Genomic DNA, 23,067 nt, shown 5'->3' on the forward strand with positions numbered 1-23,067 from the left:
TTGCTCATTTAATCTCTTTTCATGCCCATCATACGTTATTGAGCTCATCTGAACTCTAAACATGCTCGTTTTACATTAAGCATGCTCATTTTACAATTCTGAGGTAATTCTGAACACCTTATGTACTTTTCTGATGCTCATTTTATCAAATAATTCGGTTACAAACATTTAGTTTGATTAATGAGCTTGTTTTATGCTTCTCATTTGCTTAACATTTCTGCGCTATTCGTTTGCTTAATATGTTTTGTGCCCTTGTAATGCTTTGTTTTACCTATTTTAATAAATAACTAGTTTGTGCATGTTTTCTTTACCTTTGACTTGTTTCTGGCCCTTTTTTGCTCTCAGTTCTTTCAGTTTGCCTTCGCCATTACCTCTGCACCTCATGGCTCTGAAGAATAGCATTTGCAATCCCAATTCTCACACCACGTCGCTCGCCAGGTCAGGACAAAACAGGTGAATGTTGTGGGTTCTTGTTCAAGCAGCTTTACTGTATGCAAACACATCATAAACGAGGTTAAGTAACTTTAACTTATAAACAAACTAGCTATCATGCACATAGATATTAACACTCTGGCTGCACCTTCAAAATAGCACTGAAGCTAACATATCCTTGGTATTTATACACAAACAGATCTTGGAAATGCCTCTTAAAGGTACAACCCACCTGTTATTCTACAAGCTTTTTCCCTACAGGCCATCAGACTACTAAACTCATACTAACTCAACACTATGCTGAACTCTGAATTCTGAAAAGGCTGTTGGAATTTCCAACAGTAATATTACATATTTTTGTACAATAATATTGGTACAATAATCCCACTGGGATTCTTTTAATTCATATTCTTATGCAATTCTAAATGTGCAGTAATGGTTACAGAAATCCTAAATGTGCAATAATGATTACAACAATCCTAAATGTGCAATAATGATTACAATAAAAAGTTCCCCTTTCTGTGCAGTTTTTATGTATAGTTAGTTAAGCGTCTAAAGCAATAATGTGCGTCATATCAATAGTAGCACTGTAATACAGACGGTCTATATGTGAAAATGCCTCCATTTTTGAGAAGGAGCAACAACATTTTGTTCAGTGATGCACAAGTTGTATAATCTAAATGACAATAAAGTTTACTTTAACTATATAAAATCTATATGCCTTTTGGTGGCAGCAAACTATCAGGGAAGTTGCAGACAGTGACAAAAACATCCTCTAAAGCAGACAAAACTGGAGGATTGGGTGAAGGTTCTGGAAATTCCAGTTTTAACAAATCACAATTTTCCCACTGAAAAAACAAAAATTGATTCATCTTGGAAATAGTCTCAGAGGAAGAGAATCCTTCACAGGGAATATCAGATACCACATTCTCCTCAGAATCTGAAATCTGTGGAAAAAGAATTGCTTCTGTCCCTTCAGCCCCCCCCCCCCTCCAGGTTCAATTTGTTGAACCTCTTCAAGTCAAGAAGAATCTCTATTTCTCTTACCAGAAACAGCTTAACAAGGAGAGTCAACAGCCTGCAGAAGAACCTGAGTCAAGCTTAAAAAATTACTCCTGTCCAGAGTAACTGACACAGGAGAAGTCGTATGCTTAGTTTTCGGTTTCCTTTTGAATTTCTGAAGAAACAGACACAGTATGCCAGTAACACCTTCCACAAGGATGGGCACAATATTCTGGCTAAGCAGAGGTACATTCCCCTGCTCCTTCTCCAAGACTTAGACAACATTGCCCCCTCCCTTGCCTGCTAAGGGAACTCTAACAGCTGTAGAGGATGTGTCTAACCCTCAGTCCATGGTGGCTATGGGGACTACACCAGAAGGATCCAAAGAAAAAGATGAGTGGTCCGAGGAATCGGCTTTGGCCACAGCAGAATTACAAACCTGTGGCTGGGACAAAGTACCAGCCTACTGTGGTGGCAAAGGCAGCTAACAAAGATTGCATGCTTTTTTTTATATATTTATGGTGACTGAATTTGTTATACCAGACAACAGAGTGATGAGATTAATTTAAAAACAGAATACTGAATATAAATGGATCAATTTACTTTGTGCTGATATTTTCCCAGGTTTAAATAAACAAAATTCTTTAAAACCTGTCTTGAAAAAAATGTACAGCCAGATTCAATAAAGTCTACCCAGTCCATTTACTCTGTGCGCGTCTTGCTAGCACACTCATTTGGATTCATTAAGTGGTTCTACACAGTGTGTAGAGCTGCGCACAGCCTTGCAAACAAGGTAAACACCGTGGCATGCAAATTACAGCATAAGCATCTGAACTGTATGCTAAGCAATCAATCCAAGATGGAGGAGCTATTCAACAAGCTATAAAGCAACTGTGTAGACTTAGTGCTGTTTTTTCCTGCAAATTCCAAAACCTATAGGAATACAGCCACAGAAAGGAGTCTACACTGAAAGAGTGTTAGAGGCTGCTGTTGCATTAATTCATGTATATGTGCAACAGGCTGAAATCTATGCTGCTGCTGCTAACAGACCAAGGCCAAAAAAGGAGAAGAGTTTTCAAACCCCAGGTATCTTATCACAACCTACACGATGTGGAAATTGTAGAGTGCTACAGGGTAAATATAGAGACACTACAGGAACTCTGCAATTTCTGTCCTCCTCAACTGAGAGGCAGGGCAAACCGAGGGTAACCCATACCAGTGGAGACAAATGTATGTGTAGCACTTAGAATCTTAGCTACAGGTATCTGTTAGAGACCAAAAGGGACATGCTAGGGATGTCACAGGCATCAGCATCCAGGATCCTTCATCAATTCATGAATGCTATGCTCCAACATGATATTGACCACATATATTTTCCCCATACTCCTGAGGATGTGGCCAGAAATATGCAGGAGTTCTACCCTGTAGCACACTACCCTGAAGTACTGGGTGCCACAGATTGCACACATGTAGAAATTAAGGCACCACCCAGGGAAGAGAGAAGACTCTACATTAATAGAAAGGGCTTTCACACTGTTAACTGCCAATTTTGTGCAATGCCAGGGGAATCATATTGAACGTGTGTGCTGGTAACCCTGGCAGTTACCACGACTCACATATCTGTCACACCTCCCAGCTTTATCACATGTTCACTAGGAGGGGATATCTCATAGGGTCATTTACTGGGGGATGCAAGTTATGCACTAGAATCATGGCTGATAACAACCATCAGAAATGCATACACACCCACTGAACAACACCATAATGAGGCACACACTCAAACCAAAAATATCATAGAGCATGTGTTTGGACCGCTGTTTCCAGTGCCTAAATACATTTGGGAGAGCCCTGCAGTACAATCCACAGACATGTACTGAAATATTTACAGTATGTGCCATGCTACACATCATCCTGAGAAAACAGCTTCAGCATGATCAACAAGGGGAAGGAGCACACATCCCACCACCAATGCCAAGGTCACCACAGCCACATGCAGGTGAGGAGTCAGAGGGAGAAGCAGCTGCTGCTGTGGTTGTAGGCAGATGTAGGCTTTCTCAATATGCCCTTGTACTGGCTAAGAGACAACTCATAGCACACTCACTCACCATCTAAAGGCATAAAACCTTCATCTACGCACATACATATAGTAACACTGATACAAAGCAACTCTCACAAACTTTACTTCTCCATGTATTGGTGAAGTACTGCTTGGATCAGACAGAGTTAGCCCTGAACTAAAACTGTTACAACTGCTGGATTTACAATGTAAGTGCTGACTCTGGAGTGTATTGTACAATAAAAATGAATGACTGGCATATCTTTGCATTTTGTTACTTGGTAAAGCAAGTAAAAGGTGGGAAATTTATACAGAAATTACCTTAACATGTGACAGCAGAGACTTGTTTAACTTATATGTGCCCATTATTAAGTAGTAGGCCTCAAAGATTCACACAGTCATAACTCTCAAAAGTAGTGATGGTCACTAAATGCCCTCAGTTTAGCACAATACGTTTGTACTGGAAAATAATTAAAGACAGAAGTTAAAAAGTAATGATACACACAGCAGTTTCAGACTTCACAACCCTCACAAGATCATTCACAATAAAACTTTACAATTTTGATACTATCAACTGTCTAACTTTCTAAGACCAATATAAGTCAAAGGTAAAATGACCAGTTCAACATCACAAATGCAGATATACTAAGCACTAAGTCAGCTATGCACCCTGAACAGCAGACACAAAGCTTATGTAGCCCTGAATCCAGTGATATGGCACAGTTATCATTTGCACAGGATGTTGGGGGGGGGGGGGTCAGTAAGCCTAGGCTGACAAAAAAGGTTGAGTGTGTGTGTGTGTGTGAGTAAGAAAGACAAGTAGGCAGACATTTGGATAACCACCAGAACAGGATCAAAACTGCAGCTAAGTAGAGTCCATAAAAGCAGCATGAACAACAAAAGCAATAAAAAACAAACTCTACAAATGGTAAAAACAATATAAATTAATGAGATACAAAGCTTTCATATAGACAATCCTTCATCAGTGTTTATACATTTGGATAAACCAACAAATGGCCACTGAGACAAAATGAGTTTTAAGCTGTATGGATGAACTGTGTAACTGTTTTTTTGTTTGTGTGTGTGTGTGTGTGTGTGTCTGGAGGGGTCCTCCAGGTGAAACTGCTATATGAGTGTTTGCATGAATGCAGCCAAGCTCTGTGCTAAGCTCTTTGTCTTGGTATGTCGGACAGGTGTGAGCCATGCATGGTAGAGCTGGCAGTTCATAATGGTCTTTCCTGACCACGAGAACTGGCTCTGCCAGGGTTGCACTGTTACGTCCACACCCACAGTCAGATGCACTGCTGCTACCTGAACGTGACTGATGTCTGCTGGACGAGCTCCTCTTGAGTACTCCCTGGACCATGACCCCATGGCCTGCCATGCCTGGGTGTGGACAGCTCACCCACTGATGGAGCAGTGGAAGTACTGCCACTATGGCACAGTGATCAGGCACAACCACACTGGCTAACAGCAGATGATATAGTTGACCTAGGCCCACGAAGATGACATCCCCTTCCCAGCAGATGTTCCATCATAGACACCACTCATTCCAATGTGTCATTCCTCTGATCCATTGAACCAGCAACAAGGTGGAGGCAGTCATGCATGTTAGCCTATGCCACATCTACAACCCTAATCATTTCTCTGGAGCACCTATGGGAACATGCCTGCACCTCCATGAAAGTCCTAAACATATGTTGAGTATCATGGGAAGAAACACCTGGATCAGGTGGAGGATGGACAGCAGGCCTCCTTCGAGCACCCCTAACAACCGTCCTGTGTGGCACCTCACCCACACTTTGGCTACGGCCAGACTCAACAGGCAATGAAGCCACAGTAACCACACTTCCATGAGCAACTGTCTTGCCCTCCTTGTGTCCAATACCTGTGGACTCACTGGAATGGGTAGGTGAAGGCCTACTGGCTGTGTCCAATGGAATTTCAGAGGATGGATGCATGTCAACTTCCATGTCAGATTTAACCTCTGCACCCCCCAAATGTGCCTCTGTTTGACCACCATCATCAGCAGAGTCTGCTGATACTCTGACATTAGGTGGAAGAAGTCCTACACTTCAACTGTCAGGATCACCTGTAATAATACACGATAAACACTGGAAAAATTAATGCCCAAACTACTATACTCCAACATATGCTAACAAAATAACAGTGCTTCCACTATTAGACAGTATAGCAATACACACAACAGTCTTGACATTAACAGCACACTAAAATATTTCTTTGAATTGCTCATCAGTACTGACATACAATGTTTGGCTTATCATGTGCAGATGATGTTATCCTCCGCAAGCCAGATGGTCTGGAAGAAGTTAAGCAAAAGATAAGGACAACATCATCACAATTAACAGTAACACGGGGGTAATACTTTTTCCTCTTAATATGTCCATTAACTATATTTTCAACAAGAACTTGGATGACAACTCCAACCTAAGCTAATCAATCAGAATGTGTCAACTGTAAGCAATCTTTCATCCCCCAAAAAAAACATTTCTTGTGAAACAGAAGTAACAAATTGATTTAAACCTTTTTACTATACAGTATTACTCAACAATTGAGATACAAAAGTCTATGTGGAACCTCTTCCTGGGACTTGCTTGCTGTCCCTGAAACAGTAGCACCAATGTTAAGGACATGCTGTTCTGCTCTTTTCTGGAAGCTGTCTGGATCCCTGATGTATGGTGTTAGTGATGGCTCTGTGGCAGGTCACCCAATACCCATCTGATCACTGCTGCTGCTCTCCTCCATGAAGATGAGATCATGTCAGTGGCCCTATGGTGCACTGGTCATATGTCTTGCTGTGGCCATCGATGGCATTAAAAAGCTACGACAATCTGCTGCCATATCTGACAAACCTACACATCCCCTTTCAAGCAGTTAACACAGAGACCTTAAAAATGATTAGGAAATTTCATGTAACTAGCCCTGTGGCAGCAAGTGTAAGTGTAGGACTGGAGTACAGACGGTCCTGGGTTCTAGTACAGGGTGTACAATGCATTTTTACTGTTGTAACATTGCAGTTTATAGCAATGAACTGAAAAATAGACAAGTGTTATTTCAACATTCTTGTGGCAACAGGTGTAGGTCTGCCATAGACATGATTCTGGGTTCTAATACAGAATATTCCAGACATTTATACTGTTGTTCCACTTCCCATTACATTCACTCTCACTTGTAACACTTTTGATAGTGAATCTGATGAATTATATATATGAGGGATCAGACCCCATTATTATGTTTTCAGATATATGACTGAGAGTATACTGTCTACTACATTTCTGTAAGTATAATTCTGCTATCTGATGTTATAGGTTCATAGGTAGGTACTAGGCTATCGGCCCAAGGGCCTACGCAAGCCTAGCCAACAAGGTTCCCTGGCTTACGTCACCCAAGAAAGTTATTTTCCTGTGCCACTGACGAGCAGAGACACAGAAGTGATCTTGTATGGCCTTCACAATTAACTAAGACACATAAACAAGTGGCTCTATCGCCAATAACCTTGTCAGGTCACACACATGCATGTGTAACAGCTCAAACTGTCACCTGTATTTATGTATAATTCTTGACTGCGCCTGAGCAGCATGTCTGTGGCAAACATGGAAAATCAACACTGTGGAAGAAAATGTTTTGCCCTTTATGCCTAGGTTTGAATCCCACACTGTAAAAGTTAATTTTCCTCAGTATTTAAAGGCAAAAAAAAATGTCAGGTCATTAAATGTATGCCCCCAGTGCATATCTACAAACTTAACTCATTAAAAGTTAAAGATAGCATAAATATCCCAACTGTAAAAGCAAGAATGCATGCATTAGTGTGTAGCACAAACCAGTTTTAAGAGTCCAATATTAGACTATAGTTTGAAGTTGTGGGTTCAAATAAAGTTCACAGCTATACAATACAGCTGTTATTTCTTCAATAATATTTACATTAAATTAAAATCTCTATACCAGAGGCACAAATGCCCTTCTGTAAACTGCAATTAGTACAACTGGAACACACATATGCGCAATATATGCACATTTAAAGGATTACTTTAAAAAATCTGCAGTACAGTGTTTATCTGTTAGGACGTATACTTAAATGTAATCCATCCATCCATCCTCAACCCCATTTTTTGCACATAGGGTCAGGGTGGCGCTTCTGCAGTGACAAACATCTCAAGCCAAAGTTTACACCAGTGGGTGGCTAGCCTTGCTGTGGACTTAAATGTAATACTTCAGATAAGAGTTGTATAATTGTATTGTATGTCACATACAAAGGTACTAATTTTATCTCTTTTTTTCTCTCAGCCCCAACCCTTATCTCTCTCTTATTTTCTATTATGTGTTGTCAGAATTTCTCTATGTCCTCCATGTGTACCACATCACTAAATGCTTCACAGCACAGTGAGGTAAGGTCAGCCCCAGTGGATCAGCCTGGCCCCGCTCCACCGGCTCCAGCACCGATGCCCAGCATGTCTTGGGCCAACCTGGCAGCACTGCCTCTGCTGTTCCTGAACTACCTGTGCCCTCAGGCAGTACTGCCCTGGAAGCTGGTGCAGTGGTACCCCCTGGAAGCAGTGGCAGAGGTGGTGATTTCATCACCTGCAGGGAGTTGCCAGGGATGGTGCATATGGCCCTGATGTACCCCTATGCCAGATGGAGAGGCTGCTCTCCCTCATGGTCTGTAGGAGGAGGTGATTTCAAGCACTCCAGCTGCCAGTGGAGTAAGGGGACAGTGATGAGAGTCGAGTGGGTGAGGACTTGATTCTCACCGTCTCCAAGCTTGATGTCCATGAGCCTGTGCTGTCCCCTCCTTCACCCCAATCTTGCTACCCCCTACCTTTTATGTCCATCACTGTCCCTGTCTCTTGTCTTGTATGTTTGCATGTGCTTCCTCACCTACTCAACTTACCTGACCCAGGCATAACTATGTCCCTTACCCAGCAGTCCTTTCTTACTGAATTTTTAAAAGAAAATGGGCACCTGTCCCAAAAAAAAAAAAATTGTCCCATACATAGCTCTCCATGTAACACGTGTCTTCTTGACACACTTGATTCAGTCCAATTGGCTACACAACATGACTGCATTGTTGTCACCCCTTTATGTGGAGGTGACAGTCCAAATTTAGCTAACATTATGCACATATTTTCAGTTTACACTATTAATGAAATGGATAGCTATGGTTCTTTATTACCTCCCTCTTGCAAATTCCTGTATTGTATTCCCTTTGTTCTTACCAATGCTTACTTCCCATTTCACCACTTTCCTAACTACCCCATTTTAACACCTCTAATCTGGTCAAAAAATAGAATCGCACACAAAACACATAAGTAGCAGAAAAAGCAATGGATCATTTCACTTTCTGGGATCTATGCTTGCGCAGTGTTTCATATGATGTACCAATGCACAGCAACGGTGAGCGGTGGTACAATGGTGTGATTACCTCCACACAATGCAGCTTAACCCCACTGTGCTATGCCAACACAACACATGTACTATAAAACACATGTACTATAAAGAATTCATGTCATTGCATTATCACTGTTTATTTAAAAGTCTTTAAAAATATTAGGTACACCTGGATAGGAACCCAGTATAATCTGGGCAAAAAAAGAAATGTGTCAATGCATTTACACCTGCTGCCACAGAGTCAGTTAAACAGCCATTGTATTTCATAGACTCAATCATTTCACAATCTGGCTCAAGTTTGTGCACCGCTTAACTATGCACAAACAAGGAAAGTATTTAAAATGTGTATCTCACATGTGCAAACACTTTGCCAACTGTCGGACATACCTGCTGCTTGCTGCACTATGGAAATGTAATTATTATTATGTATTCCTGCTGTTTACTGTCCGTTTCCTGTCTATGACATGAAGTTACATGTGGAACTATAACAAACTGAAGGCCCTATCTAAAAATGGTCACATACTTACAATACAGCCATGAGTTGTCTCCCTTCAAGCACTGCAACCCTGATGCCTCAGTACTTTTTCCACACATAAATCACGTGCACTATTGAAATGAATATTAAATATTGTGTGTTATGCAATGCAAATCAATCTGGTAACATGTAGAACTAGAACTATTGACCCATAAGCCTAAAAAGCCTCATCTCCAAGGCTAGGGAAGGAATCAGCAAGGACCTTTTCCACAGGGATCCAGGTGACCTTCAACACACTTGACCGGACCCATTTTGGTTTTGTCAAGGGTAGATCTTGCTTATTAAACCTAGTGGACTTTTTTGATACTGACCCCCCCCCCCAAGACCTGGATAAGGGATAACAGGACAGGGGCAACAGGTGCTGATTTTAGAGTCAGCTTGAACTAAACACCCTTGGGAACACAGGTTGAACTTGGCTAGGTTTGTAATGGCCCTGAGGCCATTAGCCTAGTAACTTTCTATGATCCTATACCACCTACGTTGAGCTATCCAATGTCTTAGGCACTATCCCCTGTTCAGGTATCATAGAGAAAATCTCCCATTTGGGATTTAACCTACACATTACTAAATGGATAGCCAAATGGCTCACCTACAGAAGACTCACTGTCAAAGTTGGAGACTGCACCTCCAGCACTAGACCATTTACCAGTGGAATACCAGAAGGATCTATGGTGGGCCCTCAACTGTTTGGAAACTATTTCTCTGAAGTCCAGGCAAAGGTAGATGGCCTGTGGCTTACCACGTTTGTAGACGACTGTCATGGATGAAGTCATATAGAGTTCCCCAACTATGTTAACATAATACAGAAGGGACTGACACAGACGGATGATTGGTGCCAAACTCAAGGACTGAACCTTAAAGCAAAAAAATGCCTGGTACAGCAGAGCTATGACCTCCTTGGTCTTGGATGTGGCAGTGAAATACCCCTGCTAATTATGATACACATAGCACCCCTCTAAGCTCAAATACAGTGTGTGAATCTTGGGAACACATGTTGATAGCAATCTACACTTCAATCACTATGTGTCCATGGTGGTGAGACACACATTCTACACTGCACACCTCATAAATAAGGCCATCACATCCAAGACCAGGGATGTCATAGCTCTGCTGTACTCTACCCTAATCAGACCACTAATTGAGTACAATGCTCCCTTCTGTCTGTACCTCACCAGACATCTGCAGCAACTGGAGGAAACAAAGAGGTTTGTGAGCAGGAGAATCCAGGGCCTCCAAAACATGGCATACATGTAAAGACCGAAAGATCTGGTATTATATTCAAGTATCATGCAGGCTGTTGAGAGGTGACCTATGCCTGGCCTACACAGCAGTCTTAAACCCTGTCCTACTGGAAATGCTGGAAATCTGCAAATCAAATGGGACAAGAATAACTTGCTCTAGGGATCTCAACCTAGCCCATGACATAAACAGACCATGCTGGGGAGACAGATATACATCTCCCAGCGATTGCCACTCCTGTGTAATAGGCTCCCACTACATGTAAAGCAGTGTTCCTCAATGACCCTATTCAAGCATAACCTTGACAACTGGATGGGTGATTGTAAATTCATCCCTGAGGTGGCACCTATGTCCTTTAAGGACAGGGTCAGTCGGTGCTGATCACAAAATCGCTCTGCTAACAATGACCATCTAACTATGCTCAGTAAGGGTATTTGTGTTTTATACAACTAGGTTTGTAAATGCCCTAGGGCCATTATGCTAGTAACCTCCTATGAATCTATAAAGCTATGAGCCTATGTAGGGCTCCCAACATCCTCTCTCCAACATGCCCTGATGATGTCATCCACTATAAGTTGACCTGCATGCAATCTTGTAAATGTCAGACTTGTGTTTTGATGCTTGTGTAAAGTAGAGTTTAGTAGTCTCTGTACTTAGGTAGGGGCTTTGTTCTCACTGCAGTCAAGTGTGTGTGTGTGTGTGTGTGTGTGTGTGTGTGTGTGTGTCTAGTCAAAAGAATAGAAGTATGTATCCTACAGTTACTCCTCCAATCCCATGGACTGACAGTATTTTGATACTTGCACATGCTTACACATCCATTTCATGCAGGCATCCCAACATCTTCTCTCCACCATGCTCTGCTGATGTCATCCACTATAAGTTGACCTACAGTCTTATAAAAGTAAGACTTGTGGTGTGGTGCTTATGTAACGTTCTGAGTTCTGTAGTATGTGTACTTAAGAAGGGGTTTTATTCTCACTGTAGTCAAGTGCGTGTGTGTGTGTGTGTGTGTGTGTGTGTGTGTGTGTGTGTGTGTGCTCTTGCTTGACATTACAGACAGCCTTTTACACCAGTATGTGGGACACTGTTATTACCATATTATCTTCAACAGAAACTGCTGATGTCATCAGCTATATCTGCTTCATGGATATACACTGTTCCCACCAGGGCAGGGTCAGTGACAAGCAGGCAGAAGTCACCTCATCCTATACGATACAGATTACAGTGACATGGCTTTCAGTCTATCCACATATATCATGGCATGGTTTGTTGGTACTGTTTTTTCTTGGTGAGAATCCCCTGTGGTCTCTCCAGCTGCTGCAGGTGTCTGGTGAGATACATGCAAAACAGAGTATTATACTCTATTAGTGTTCTGATGAGGTTTAACTACAGTGCTGTCATACAACCCTAAGATCTGAATATGATGACATGACTTATGTGCGCAACACAGGCTTTCAATACCAGTGTGTACACTTGGTGGTCGAAGTTCAGATTGCTATCTACATGTGTTTACAGTGCTTGCATCGCTGGGTTTCAGCATAGCAGGAATGTTGTCAATGCTGTAATTAGCATGGAATTCCACTTTTCAGAAGGACAAAATAAAGACACATTTCTGTATTTATTTGTAGATCATGTGGCTTTGTCACCAATCATTTGTCTGTGTTAACCCCTCCTGTAGTATATCATCATTAGTGGAGTCAATAATTGCATCCAATATGCAAGAATCATCAAACCCGGTATGACAAAGGCTATATACTTTAGTCTGAACTGTTGGGAAAGAGATTCCAAACAGTAGAGGGGCAATCACAGATCCCTGGGGTATCCCAATGGTGACAGCTCTACTGGCGCAGGTTGAGTCACCAACTTTCACAGTATATGTTCTGTCGATGAGCCAAATTGCTACCTATCTAATGACATAAGGGTTAAACCCCATTGGGAGAGTTTCTCAATGATACCTGAGTGGGAGATTGTCAGAACCCTCAGCCAGATCAAAATAGGCAGTATGCACCATCTTACTTTCATCCAGGACTATCACACAGAATCAATGAGCTGTTGAATACCCTGTTTAACACACCCTCTACACAGGCTATGTTCTCATAGAAAGGTGTATATCAAAATGCATCCATTTGAGTTGAGGGGACAGCACCTGATGCATGTATGAACAGACACATCCTGACTCTCAAGTGTGAAGTAGACCAAAATGTCATCATGGACCTTTTCTAAATGGACACTTGTAATATCCCAGCTGTGTGTAACAGACCTGTGTGAGTTGTTAATGCTACATCATGTCTGTTACATCTTACATATGTCCTCAAAGAGGTCATCGAGGGCATACATGATGACAACACTGTAATCCTGCTGAACCTGACCAGGCCAAGGCATTTGACACAAACCCAGAATGAGGTATTCAAGCAACACTGTCAGATGTGCCCATAAACACCTATATCACCAAGTGGACAGACCAGTGGATCACATCTATGTTGAAATGTGTGAAGTGACCTATATCTCAAGTCCAGTGATCAGGTCCATACATCAGGGCTGTCTGCTAGGCCCTTTGCTGTCCATTATTTAAGTAATGGACATCACATATGACATATACATCCTGTGTCCAAACAGCTGCTTGAAGGACTACATTGACCCCAACTGTGATACTCGTATAATACAGACAGTAGCAACAAACACACCAAACATTGCTTCCACAGCCATGACAAAACCTGCAATGACAAGAAAACATGGGGAGATTTGTTATGTTAGGAAAACACACACACAACCCAAGTATAATGTGGACATCAAACCCTATAATCAGACCAGTGGGTATGTTACCTGTGTTCTGCGGTAGATGGTAAGTGGAACATACACCAGCATGTGGTCACAGTACTGACTACTCCCCTGTATGTAACACAAGTAGGACATCCACATCAGAGGCCATAATACCTCCACGGTTCCCAGCCTTCATCACACCAGTAACTGAGTACTCTTCTTCATATATCTCCCTACACATCTTCCACTTATGTGTAACTGAGCTGTCACACTTATTGCCCATACCTAGGTATTCTTTTTGTAGCATAAACATTACTCTCTGTGGTGATGCACACAGTACATACACAGGTGTTTGACAACATTATTGGCATGGATAACATTGTTGACAGTGTGGATTGTGCCATATTGGCATGGATAACATTGGTGACAGTGTGGATTGTGCTCTCTCTCTCTCTCTCTATATATATATATATATATATATATATATATATCTATAAATATATACATATTTATCAGGTATAACAGTGTCCCTCCTAACATCTCCAGCAGATGTTAGTGCCAGGACAATGTGCGTGAATACTGTCATAGAGGGTGGGCATATCATAATAGTTGTACAAGTGTGTTTGTGCAGAAATATCTCTGATCACCCTAATCACAATGATCATGTCAGAGGTATGGGATTACTGGTGGTATTATTCTGATACTGTCCATGATTGTTGTTGCTTCTTTTAATGTTGTCCATGAGCCTTTACCTGTGCCCCACTTGCTGGAGGCCTCTGCTGAGATTACAATCATTCAGGCAAATGAGTTTGCACAACTTCACAATATGCCCAACCTCAATTGTATGTCAGATTCCTGATAGATGTCTTCTGCATAACTCACGTAAGAATGATTATCTCACACAGAAATCCTCCCTATTGTTATGTCACCTTGTGTGATAGTCACATAACAGACATTTTCACTGTGCAGTCCCTACTGTACCATATTGATATGTGATTGGTGTTGCTGCTACAACTTTCTTCCATTCACATGCCCTCATCTGCTGTGTATTACGTTATTTTACCTGTCCTCTTTCCCCGTGTTCATTCCTACAGTTCATCTGTGTGTGTCTATTCAATACACACACCTCCCTTGAGTGTTTATTTTACATGACATTCCATGTACCCTTACAGATCATTTACACAACTTCAGTACAGAATGCCAGGCACAGGATTTCAGAATACTCTGCTCTGTAGACATGTTGTCCTGTAGTGTGTTTGGACCATATACTTAACACCCATACCGGTCAACTGTCCAGATTTTCACAAAATGTCCAGATATGTTTCTTATCATATTTGTGGCTTTCTGCCATATCAGTGGATTGATCTCAGGACTGACATGACTCAATAATGACATACATTTGAGTTTCAGACTTCAAATCCTTCAGAACACGTATCTTAACACAACTCCCTGGTTATTCTAGCACATTTTTGAAGAGCAAATATGTCAATTATGTCCTTATTTCTAGGTCATTGTCCCCATCATGTTGGCCTTTGTCAAGATGTCTCACACTAAGAGATTGAGTACTACCTGTAAAGCCCTGGTGATTACTGTGGCATTCCACACAAAACCATGGACCTTCAGAGCTCTGATTTAAACAAGAGTGCTATCCATGTTCGCTTACATGGTTTACTGGCCTGCAACACTGTTGCCAGCCACAAAACCTTGTTTATTTACGTTTAAACGCGGTGCACGGCATGAATAAGCAATGAGCACGGCTGCTCACCACACATCACCAAACACACATGTAAACTCTGTGTAGGCTTCGTGTGAAGCCTGCACAGAGTTTATTGAATCCAATGTGTAGTCTTTGTTTTTAAAATTTTCTTAACTGTTCTTGATTGGCTTAACAATGAATGTTTTTTTTATATGAAGTCATGTGATTTTTGTACTTTACAAACGGATGTTCTTTTTGAAAAAAATTACTTATAAGTGATGAAGTAGTAAGTGAAAGCATTTTGGCTTGTGTGTTGAATAAGTACTTTTTGATTTTATTCTCCTATTCTTGGTGCTTCAAGTGAACTTTTGGATCATGATTTTACACTTCAGCTGCAGTTTTGTACACTTCTTGCATTATCTCCTTCACACATTTACAGAAAACATTACAATGTTACTTGCACACTAACTGCACGACTAATATGAAACAAAATAGAAACAATCATGTCCTTAAATCAGTTTTCTCTACCCTGGCAGAAGAGAGGCAGTGTAATTAAAGAAACAATGTACATCAAATGAGGATGATACAAGTCAACCAATACTTTTTTTTTACACATGTAAATATAGAAATCATTTCTGAGGACCTCAAGAGGACAATTTCCTTTTGAATTCAGATTTACTGATGCAACCCAGAACTTCACCTGAAAGCTTTTTCCAGATATTACCAAGCTAATTAGAGAATATGACATAACCAAACACATTGAACTTCTGCACTGTTTCATCAAGTTTCTTCTAGAACCTCTCCAATTTCTGAGAGGTGTATAGTGTGAAAAACTGAGGGGCTGCCAACCCAGCCAGATAGAATTTTACAAATAATTATATGTCATTTAAATATTAATATGATCCACAGGTTAGTTTCACAGATGTAAGAAAACTGTGTTATGTTCTGAGCTTCAAAAATGTAACCACAGTGCACCCTGCTGGAAGAAAGCGGATACGTAAAGGATTTTACGACTGTTTGATCTCAAGCTAGGAGACAGAATGTCTGGGCAAGGAAATTCTTTCTATTGTTCTAAGACAGAGATATTACTAGGTTTTACATGTAAAGTGTCTTTTATTGCTGTGGCTTCCTGGTAGGTGCAGTTTACAAAAAGAAATGTTAAAAGTTTAAGTTCTGTGAGCTTGGGAAACTTAAGTAGAAGTGTTAAGAATGATGTAATCTGAAATTACTTTAATTTAAATTATTAATTTCAATTAATAAGTATTGTCTTGTGCTTTTATTATTTATTATTAAATATTTTTAAACCTTTCAACTGTGGCTGTTTTGTGTAGAGATAATTTAAGCTCTCAGGGTACTTGTATGTATTTGGTGATACTGTAAAAACCACTCCAATAGCCTTAGCCCTGGGTTACACTTACTATTTGGATAACAGTAATGGCACACAGTGGAACTGGTCACCCTTTTCGGAAGGGCCTTATAGTAGCTGATAAGTAATGGATGGTGGTAGTGATTTCTACCTTACAGTCTGGGAAAAAAAGGGGCATAGCTAATGAACCTGTGCCAGACTTCCACAGGAGTGTCTGTTTATATATAATTCATATCTCAAAGTGTGTGTGTCAGGTACTTGGGCAGGGACATGACACACAGGTTGGACAGAGAGAGTTCTGGAGGTTTTGGCTTGACCACTTGGCTGAGATTTTTACCCTATAACTGTGCCACTAGGGGGTCTTATTGGGGATCTGGAGGAAAGGGAGAAACCAGCCCCATACTGACTGTGATGTCTGTGTACCCTTAAGTGAAATTGTACTTTACTGTGTGTGTACTTGTTATTCTCCCAATGTGGACGCCCCTCACTGGTGCTAGTGGTGAGGATTGAGGCTCCTTGATTACTGGGCCAGTGCACAGGCATCACATACAGCATTTGAGAAATTTAAAAATAATGAATGGAAGATGGAGTAAAACAGCTATAACAATTACATTAAGTGGCAGGGAATTTAATGTTCACGTTTTATGCAGTGAAACGCACTGTATGATTACTATTATTTTATCATTTTTCATGTCCCATAACAAATGGCAGAGGATATCATACTGATATGTTTTTTTTTAGTGTGCTCGTCTTCTCCTACAATGCATGTTATGTCTGTATCATATGATAAGTCCTAGAAATCGCAGTTTCGGGTGCTTCACTTCATCATCTATCTAGACTGACAGTTGCTGCAACTCACTGTCTTCTCGCAATGTTACTGAAAACAATGCTGGTGTTTCTTTTCAACAATTAGCTGTTATCTGTGTTAATTATAAGCCATAAGCTGCTAAAATGCAATCCATGGTATAGTTCAATCATCTTCCAGAGATAGTTCAATCATCTTCCAGAGAAAATAACTAAATTAAATTTCACAGGGTTCACAGATTTATAGGTTCATAGATTAAGTACTAGGCTAACTGTCCTTGCGGGCCACTTAAGTCTAGATAATATCCCATTTGAGAATCAAACCCTGCACCTTGTGTCTTTAAGGTAATCACCTTAACCATTATGCCAACCTCCCACAAAAATTAATTGCTGCCACTGAATCTTTACTTAGCCCTGCTTCCCAAGGAAAGAATCAAACCCTGTACATTGTGTCTGTATGGTAAACACCTTTACCATTATGCCAACCCACACAACAAAGAATCAAACCCAGTACCTTGTGTATATGAGGCAAACACTAGCCATTATGCCAACCCCAACTCCCATATTGTGATTTGTAGTAATGCCCCTCATGAATCTCTTTAGTGTCTTATTAGTCTAAAGCTGTATTATTCTCTGGGCTGACATAAGCTTGGCCTTGCAGGATTTCATCAACTGTCTTTTATTCCATCTGGACCAATGACCCACAAATGTCATGCAGGCTAAGACAGATTCCTATTCAAACTAACTTAAGATTTCATTAGAACAGAAAAAAACATGGCAGTACTCATCTGTTGCTGCTTGTGATGGCAAATGGATAATTACAAAGGTAATTAGTGCCTCTTAAACACAGCTGCTATAACAGGGGGAAAATAACCTCTTAGATGAGGTTAAGTTGATGGGAAGATGGAGAGGTCCTTTAAACATTAACCTACCACAAAAAAGGAGAGGCAACATCCTTTAAGCTTGTTTGCTTAAAAGGAGCATACGGGTAGGCATCTTATGGTCCCAGTAGTCACTTGCCAAGTATGTTCCTATGTTCTGGAAGTAAATACTCCCTTTCTAAAAAATGTTTTTCTGATAAACTGAGAGTTATGAGCTCAGTGACACAAACTTCTACAAAAAGCGGACAAAAGTTTGGCGAAACAAAGACTTACAAATAAAAGAACTGTCCTTAGAAGCATAACTAAAATGGAAAAATATGTCCTAACATGAAAGAAGTCATAAAAAAAATCTGAAGTGTTAACAAGAAGGCGTAGGACTTTCAAGATCTGATAAATTATGCCACTATATAAAGTAACTGAGGAATAATGGCTGCCAGTCAGTCAAACTAGGAAGAATAAACAGCTTATCTAGAAGTGGCAGCTAGGCAGGCTATTTTAATTTAGGTCAGCCAAACCTGTTATGAAGAATTAATATATGACAAAAGTAGAAGCACATTCTTTTATACATACGTTATATTGTTGTTTCACTTTTATAAGGACAAAAAAGAACAGTCACAAATTATCCCAAAATTTGCAGTGCAAAATGGTAGCAGTCATGGTCACCACCAATTATTCAGCAGTAGAAAAAATCCTTTATTATACACATCAGTCAATATCAATGCAGTGCCGGCAAACATCCCAATGAATCCCTTTTGCAGAAATAAACCACTTTATTGCTGGATTATGACACTTTAAAAGCTTCCAAATAAATGTATATCTTACCTGGATTTCCAGATCTTGTTTCATTTATCTGGTTAGGATTTGTCATTACACTTATAAAAGTGGCACTGAACCTTTGTGTTAGACTGCCTAAAAACACAGAAATTAAATAAAGTTGGAACATAAAATTTAAGATGATGAAAGCAAGCCAACAAACCAGTCTCTGAGTCATGAAATAATTAATCCCTAAACCATATATAACTGATTGAAAATACAGCTTATATGCTATATTTATTTCTACTTTTGTAGGATGCTCACAGCCCTTTGAATGAATATCTTGGAAAATTACAGAAGAACCTGCTTGCTGGCTTTAAAATAACTTGCTCTCTTTCATCCAAAAAACTTGTTGAGTTGATCCACATACCAGAAAGATTTAGCCCTTGTCTGAACAAAATTTAACCTACTTTTTTAATCAATCAAATTGCTAGAAGAGAAATGGCTTGAAAATATATATAAAAAGAGAAACACTGAAGATTACCAAAAAGAAGTACTTTGACAGAAAGAAAACACCTGTATACAGGAAGTGCTATAAAAAGATGCTATTTACAAGACAAAAATATCAATAGTTTCAAAACATTTTGTTTCATTCAAGGCCCTGTGTAAAATAGTTTGGGTACTGACCATGTGCTACAGAAACCTTCACAACTAACACAGATCTTTGACTTTTAAAACACAGAACCATGTCCTTCCAGCAGTTTTTCACTTCCAGAGATCCACTATGTACACTACTTATCCAAGCTGATTTGGGTCAGTGGCCAAAACAAAAAACTTCAGGTATCAGTGTGAATGTATCTGCCTGTTGACACTATGGATGCAAACACAGTTCCTATTTATTTATTACTGCTCTTCATCTTCCCTTTAAGTACTGGATACAGACAGAAGTCATGATCCCACTGCCTGCCTCTGAAGGGAACAGGACAAGTGAGGATCAGAAACTGTAGGCCAGAAGCAGGGAGTGCATTTTCCTCAGCAGAGCTGAGAGGGTCTCTAAAGCCTTACACTCTGCCTGCTTGTGCTTTAGCAATAATCTTTTTAAGCCTATTCATTTATTTATGTTGTTGTTCTTCCCAATTGAAGCTACTGTCTGGGTAACATTCAGTCCACCTCCAAAGTGGAGGATACATGTGACAAATCTACTAGATAGTTTACTTGAAGTCCTTGAAGGCCTTTCTCTGTTTACATAGCATTTTCTTAATACATCATGACCCCAAAACGTGTTGGATAGATTAGATAGTGAAACAAGGAGGATGCTTCATGCTCACCAAATAATTTATAAAAATCAGTGCATACCAAGATTATATATTCCCCATTCCGAAGGCGGGATGAGCCTCCTTGAAAATGATTACATGTATAGATCTGCAATCATGGCACACAAGACCCAAACATAGAGAGAGTTTGGAAACATGAGGAAAAAAAATCTAAGATGACTTCTCTGCTTAATCTAGCAGAAGCATATCGTCAAGCAGGAATGGAAATAAAACCAGAAGTAGATTAAAATCAGGCAGCAACTGAATGTGCCAAAAAACAAAAGAAAGAATATAAGGTGAAGGACCAGATGAGAAGGCAAGAAATGTGGAAAATGCAAAAATATAGTTGCAAGTATATAAAACTTCTGGAAGAACCTCATGTTGATCAGGAATGAATGCAGAAATGGTTAAGGAGAGGTGAATTCAAACCAAGAGATGAAAGGTTAATATTGGCAGCCCAAGATGATGACCTGCGTACACATTGATTTTACAAAGTCCACTGAACATGTGGGAGAAACATACAAATGTAGGTTTTGTAAAACCGAACTGGAAACAGTCGCACACCTCACTGCTGGTTGGGACATACTAATGGCAGAAGGACTGTATACTGAAAGGCATAATAATGTGGCAAGATTGTTGCACTGGGGATTGTGCAAACATTATGGTAATGAAGTGGCTTAAAAACACTGGAAACATGAGCCACAAAGCATCATAGAAAATGAAGTTTACATCACATGGGATCATCCATTACCAACCGTTCAAAAGATAGATGCTAGAAAACTGGATATAGTGGTCCATGAAAAGAAAACAAAAGTAGCATTGATCACTGAAATCACCACACCCAGTGTCTACAGTGTCTTGCATACAGAGAGACACAAAGTCATAAAATATCAGGATTTGCAGCAAAAACGAGGGCAATGTGGAAGAAAGATACCCAGACAGTCCTAAAAGTAGTAGGCACAATGGGTCTAATAAAAAAGAATCTACAGTCTTATTTAGATATAGTACCGATATATGTAACATGGTACAAATCACAGAAGGAGTCATTACTGGCCGTATTGCGGGGTGCTGCAAAGAGCATTTCTGGCTGAAAGCAAAGATTGAAACAATACTAATTTCATGAATGTTAACCATACTTTGACTTAGGAATGGGTTCCATTCCCATCATGGTATTAGAAACCCAAAAGATTTGGAGAAATTAAAAAAGGGAGAAAACATCCTGGTATTCCACAAGGCAGAAAAGGCACTATAGATGGGAATCTTTTGGTGGAATTTATCTTCCACACATGGAAGGTACCCTGAAGCTTTGGAAACTGGCTGGCTGTTATGTCCCTTTCTCCCATTTTTCTATATGGAGATGGGGTGTTTTATCCACTGTTGTCATCTCTCGATTCAATGCCACTGTCCAACCTTCTTTGACAATTATACACAAATATCACAGGTCTTCTCTCGTGCAATCCATCCATTTCTTTGCAGGATGCGCTTATTTCCTCTTGCCTTACTCCTGTCTGTCCCAAATCATCTTCAACAGATAGTCTTCTTTTTTCATGCGCATGTGCCTGAGCCACTGTAATCTGTTCTCATTGACTTTCTATGCAACTGGGGCTACTTTGGCTTCTGTTCTAATGTTCTAATTTCTTCTTCTATCCTGCAGTATGACACCTGTTTCAGTCATTTCATTTCCATCACCTCTAGCTTTCTCACCTGCTCTACCTTAACTGCCCTGGTTTCTGTCCCATACAGTAGTATTGGTCACATGAATGTTTTACATACCTTACTTTTCAGCTTCTTTGGCATTCACCTGTCACATATTATCTTTGACACTCTGAGCCAATTGGCTGAAGCCCCTCTAATTATAGCTTTGACCTCCTCATTTAGACTTCCCTTCTCCCCAACCACCCCTCACAGATACTTGAAGCTGATAACCTGTTCCACTTTTTATCTTCCATTTTAATTTTCACTTTATACCGATTTTTCCATTTTCTGCCAAGACAACTGTCTTATTTGTATTCAGTTTCATCCTGTGTGCCTTCAGGTTTGCATTCTATTCCCCCATCATTTGCAGAAGTTCTTTGTTCAGGATCTGTAATGCCATACCATATACACAGAGCAGCTTTACTGATCTGTCCCAACCAATCTGTTTGCTAATATAGTCCATCACCAGTATAAACAGCAAAGGGCTAAGAGCTGAACCCTGATGTCCACCTGTTCCACTAGGAACCTCTCTGAGTCCAAACACAGTTTGCACTTGAGTCATTGGGTCCTTGTACACAGTCTGCACTAATTCTACCCACTAATTCTACCAATGTTTCTGGGATTTTGGACCATCACAGGACTGCCCAAATCAGCTTTTTGGGATCTTTTCATAAGCACTCTCCAAGTCTAGGAATGCCCAGTTGGACTCTTTCCTCATCTCTAGCTTTTTCTCAACTATGTCTCACTGTATGCATCAGGTCATTTATGTTGCATCCTGATCTCAATCCAAACTGCTTACCTCACATTATACTTTCTACCACTTTGCATATTTGTTTGTCAGTCACCTTTTCCAGCACTTTCAAACAGTGCTATAAGGAGTCTGATATCTCTATATTTCCCACAGTTTTCTATATTCCATTTGTCTTTGTACACTGGCACCAGAATGCTTATTCTCCAATCATCTGAAATATGCCTTTCTCTCCATACTGCTGTGAGCACCCTCTGGAGCCATTTCTTCTCTAACTCACCCATATCTGCCTTGACCTCACCCAAGTGTGTTGCTTTCGCCAATTTTATTTTCCTAAATGCTGTTCTTATTTCTTCTATGGTTAGCTCTTCCTTCTCTTCC

At 40.3% G+C, this 23,067-nt stretch overlaps 1 protein-coding gene across 2 annotated transcripts in view; it reads right to left on the bottom strand.

Annotated features, from left to right (window-relative positions):
- The window catches only part of TCTN2 (tectonic family member 2), a 1,339,098-nt gene that overhangs the window by 616,552 nt on the left and 699,479 nt on the right, over positions 1–23,067 (bottom strand). For both annotated transcript variants that reach the window (XM_044068545.1, XM_044068546.1), the window contains one exon: positions 19,000–19,086. In XM_044068545.1, the coding sequence (XP_043924480.1) occupies positions 19,000–19,086 (87 nt within the window). The remainder of the gene's footprint in view (positions 1–18,999; positions 19,087–23,067) is intronic.

This window comes from Protopterus annectens, chromosome 4.part0 (genome assembly GCF_019279795.1).
Source record: "Protopterus annectens isolate FY-2018-M chromosome 4.part0, PAN1.0, whole genome shotgun sequence".
Classification (NCBI taxonomy): domain Eukaryota; kingdom Metazoa; phylum Chordata; order Ceratodontiformes; family Protopteridae; genus Protopterus; species Protopterus annectens.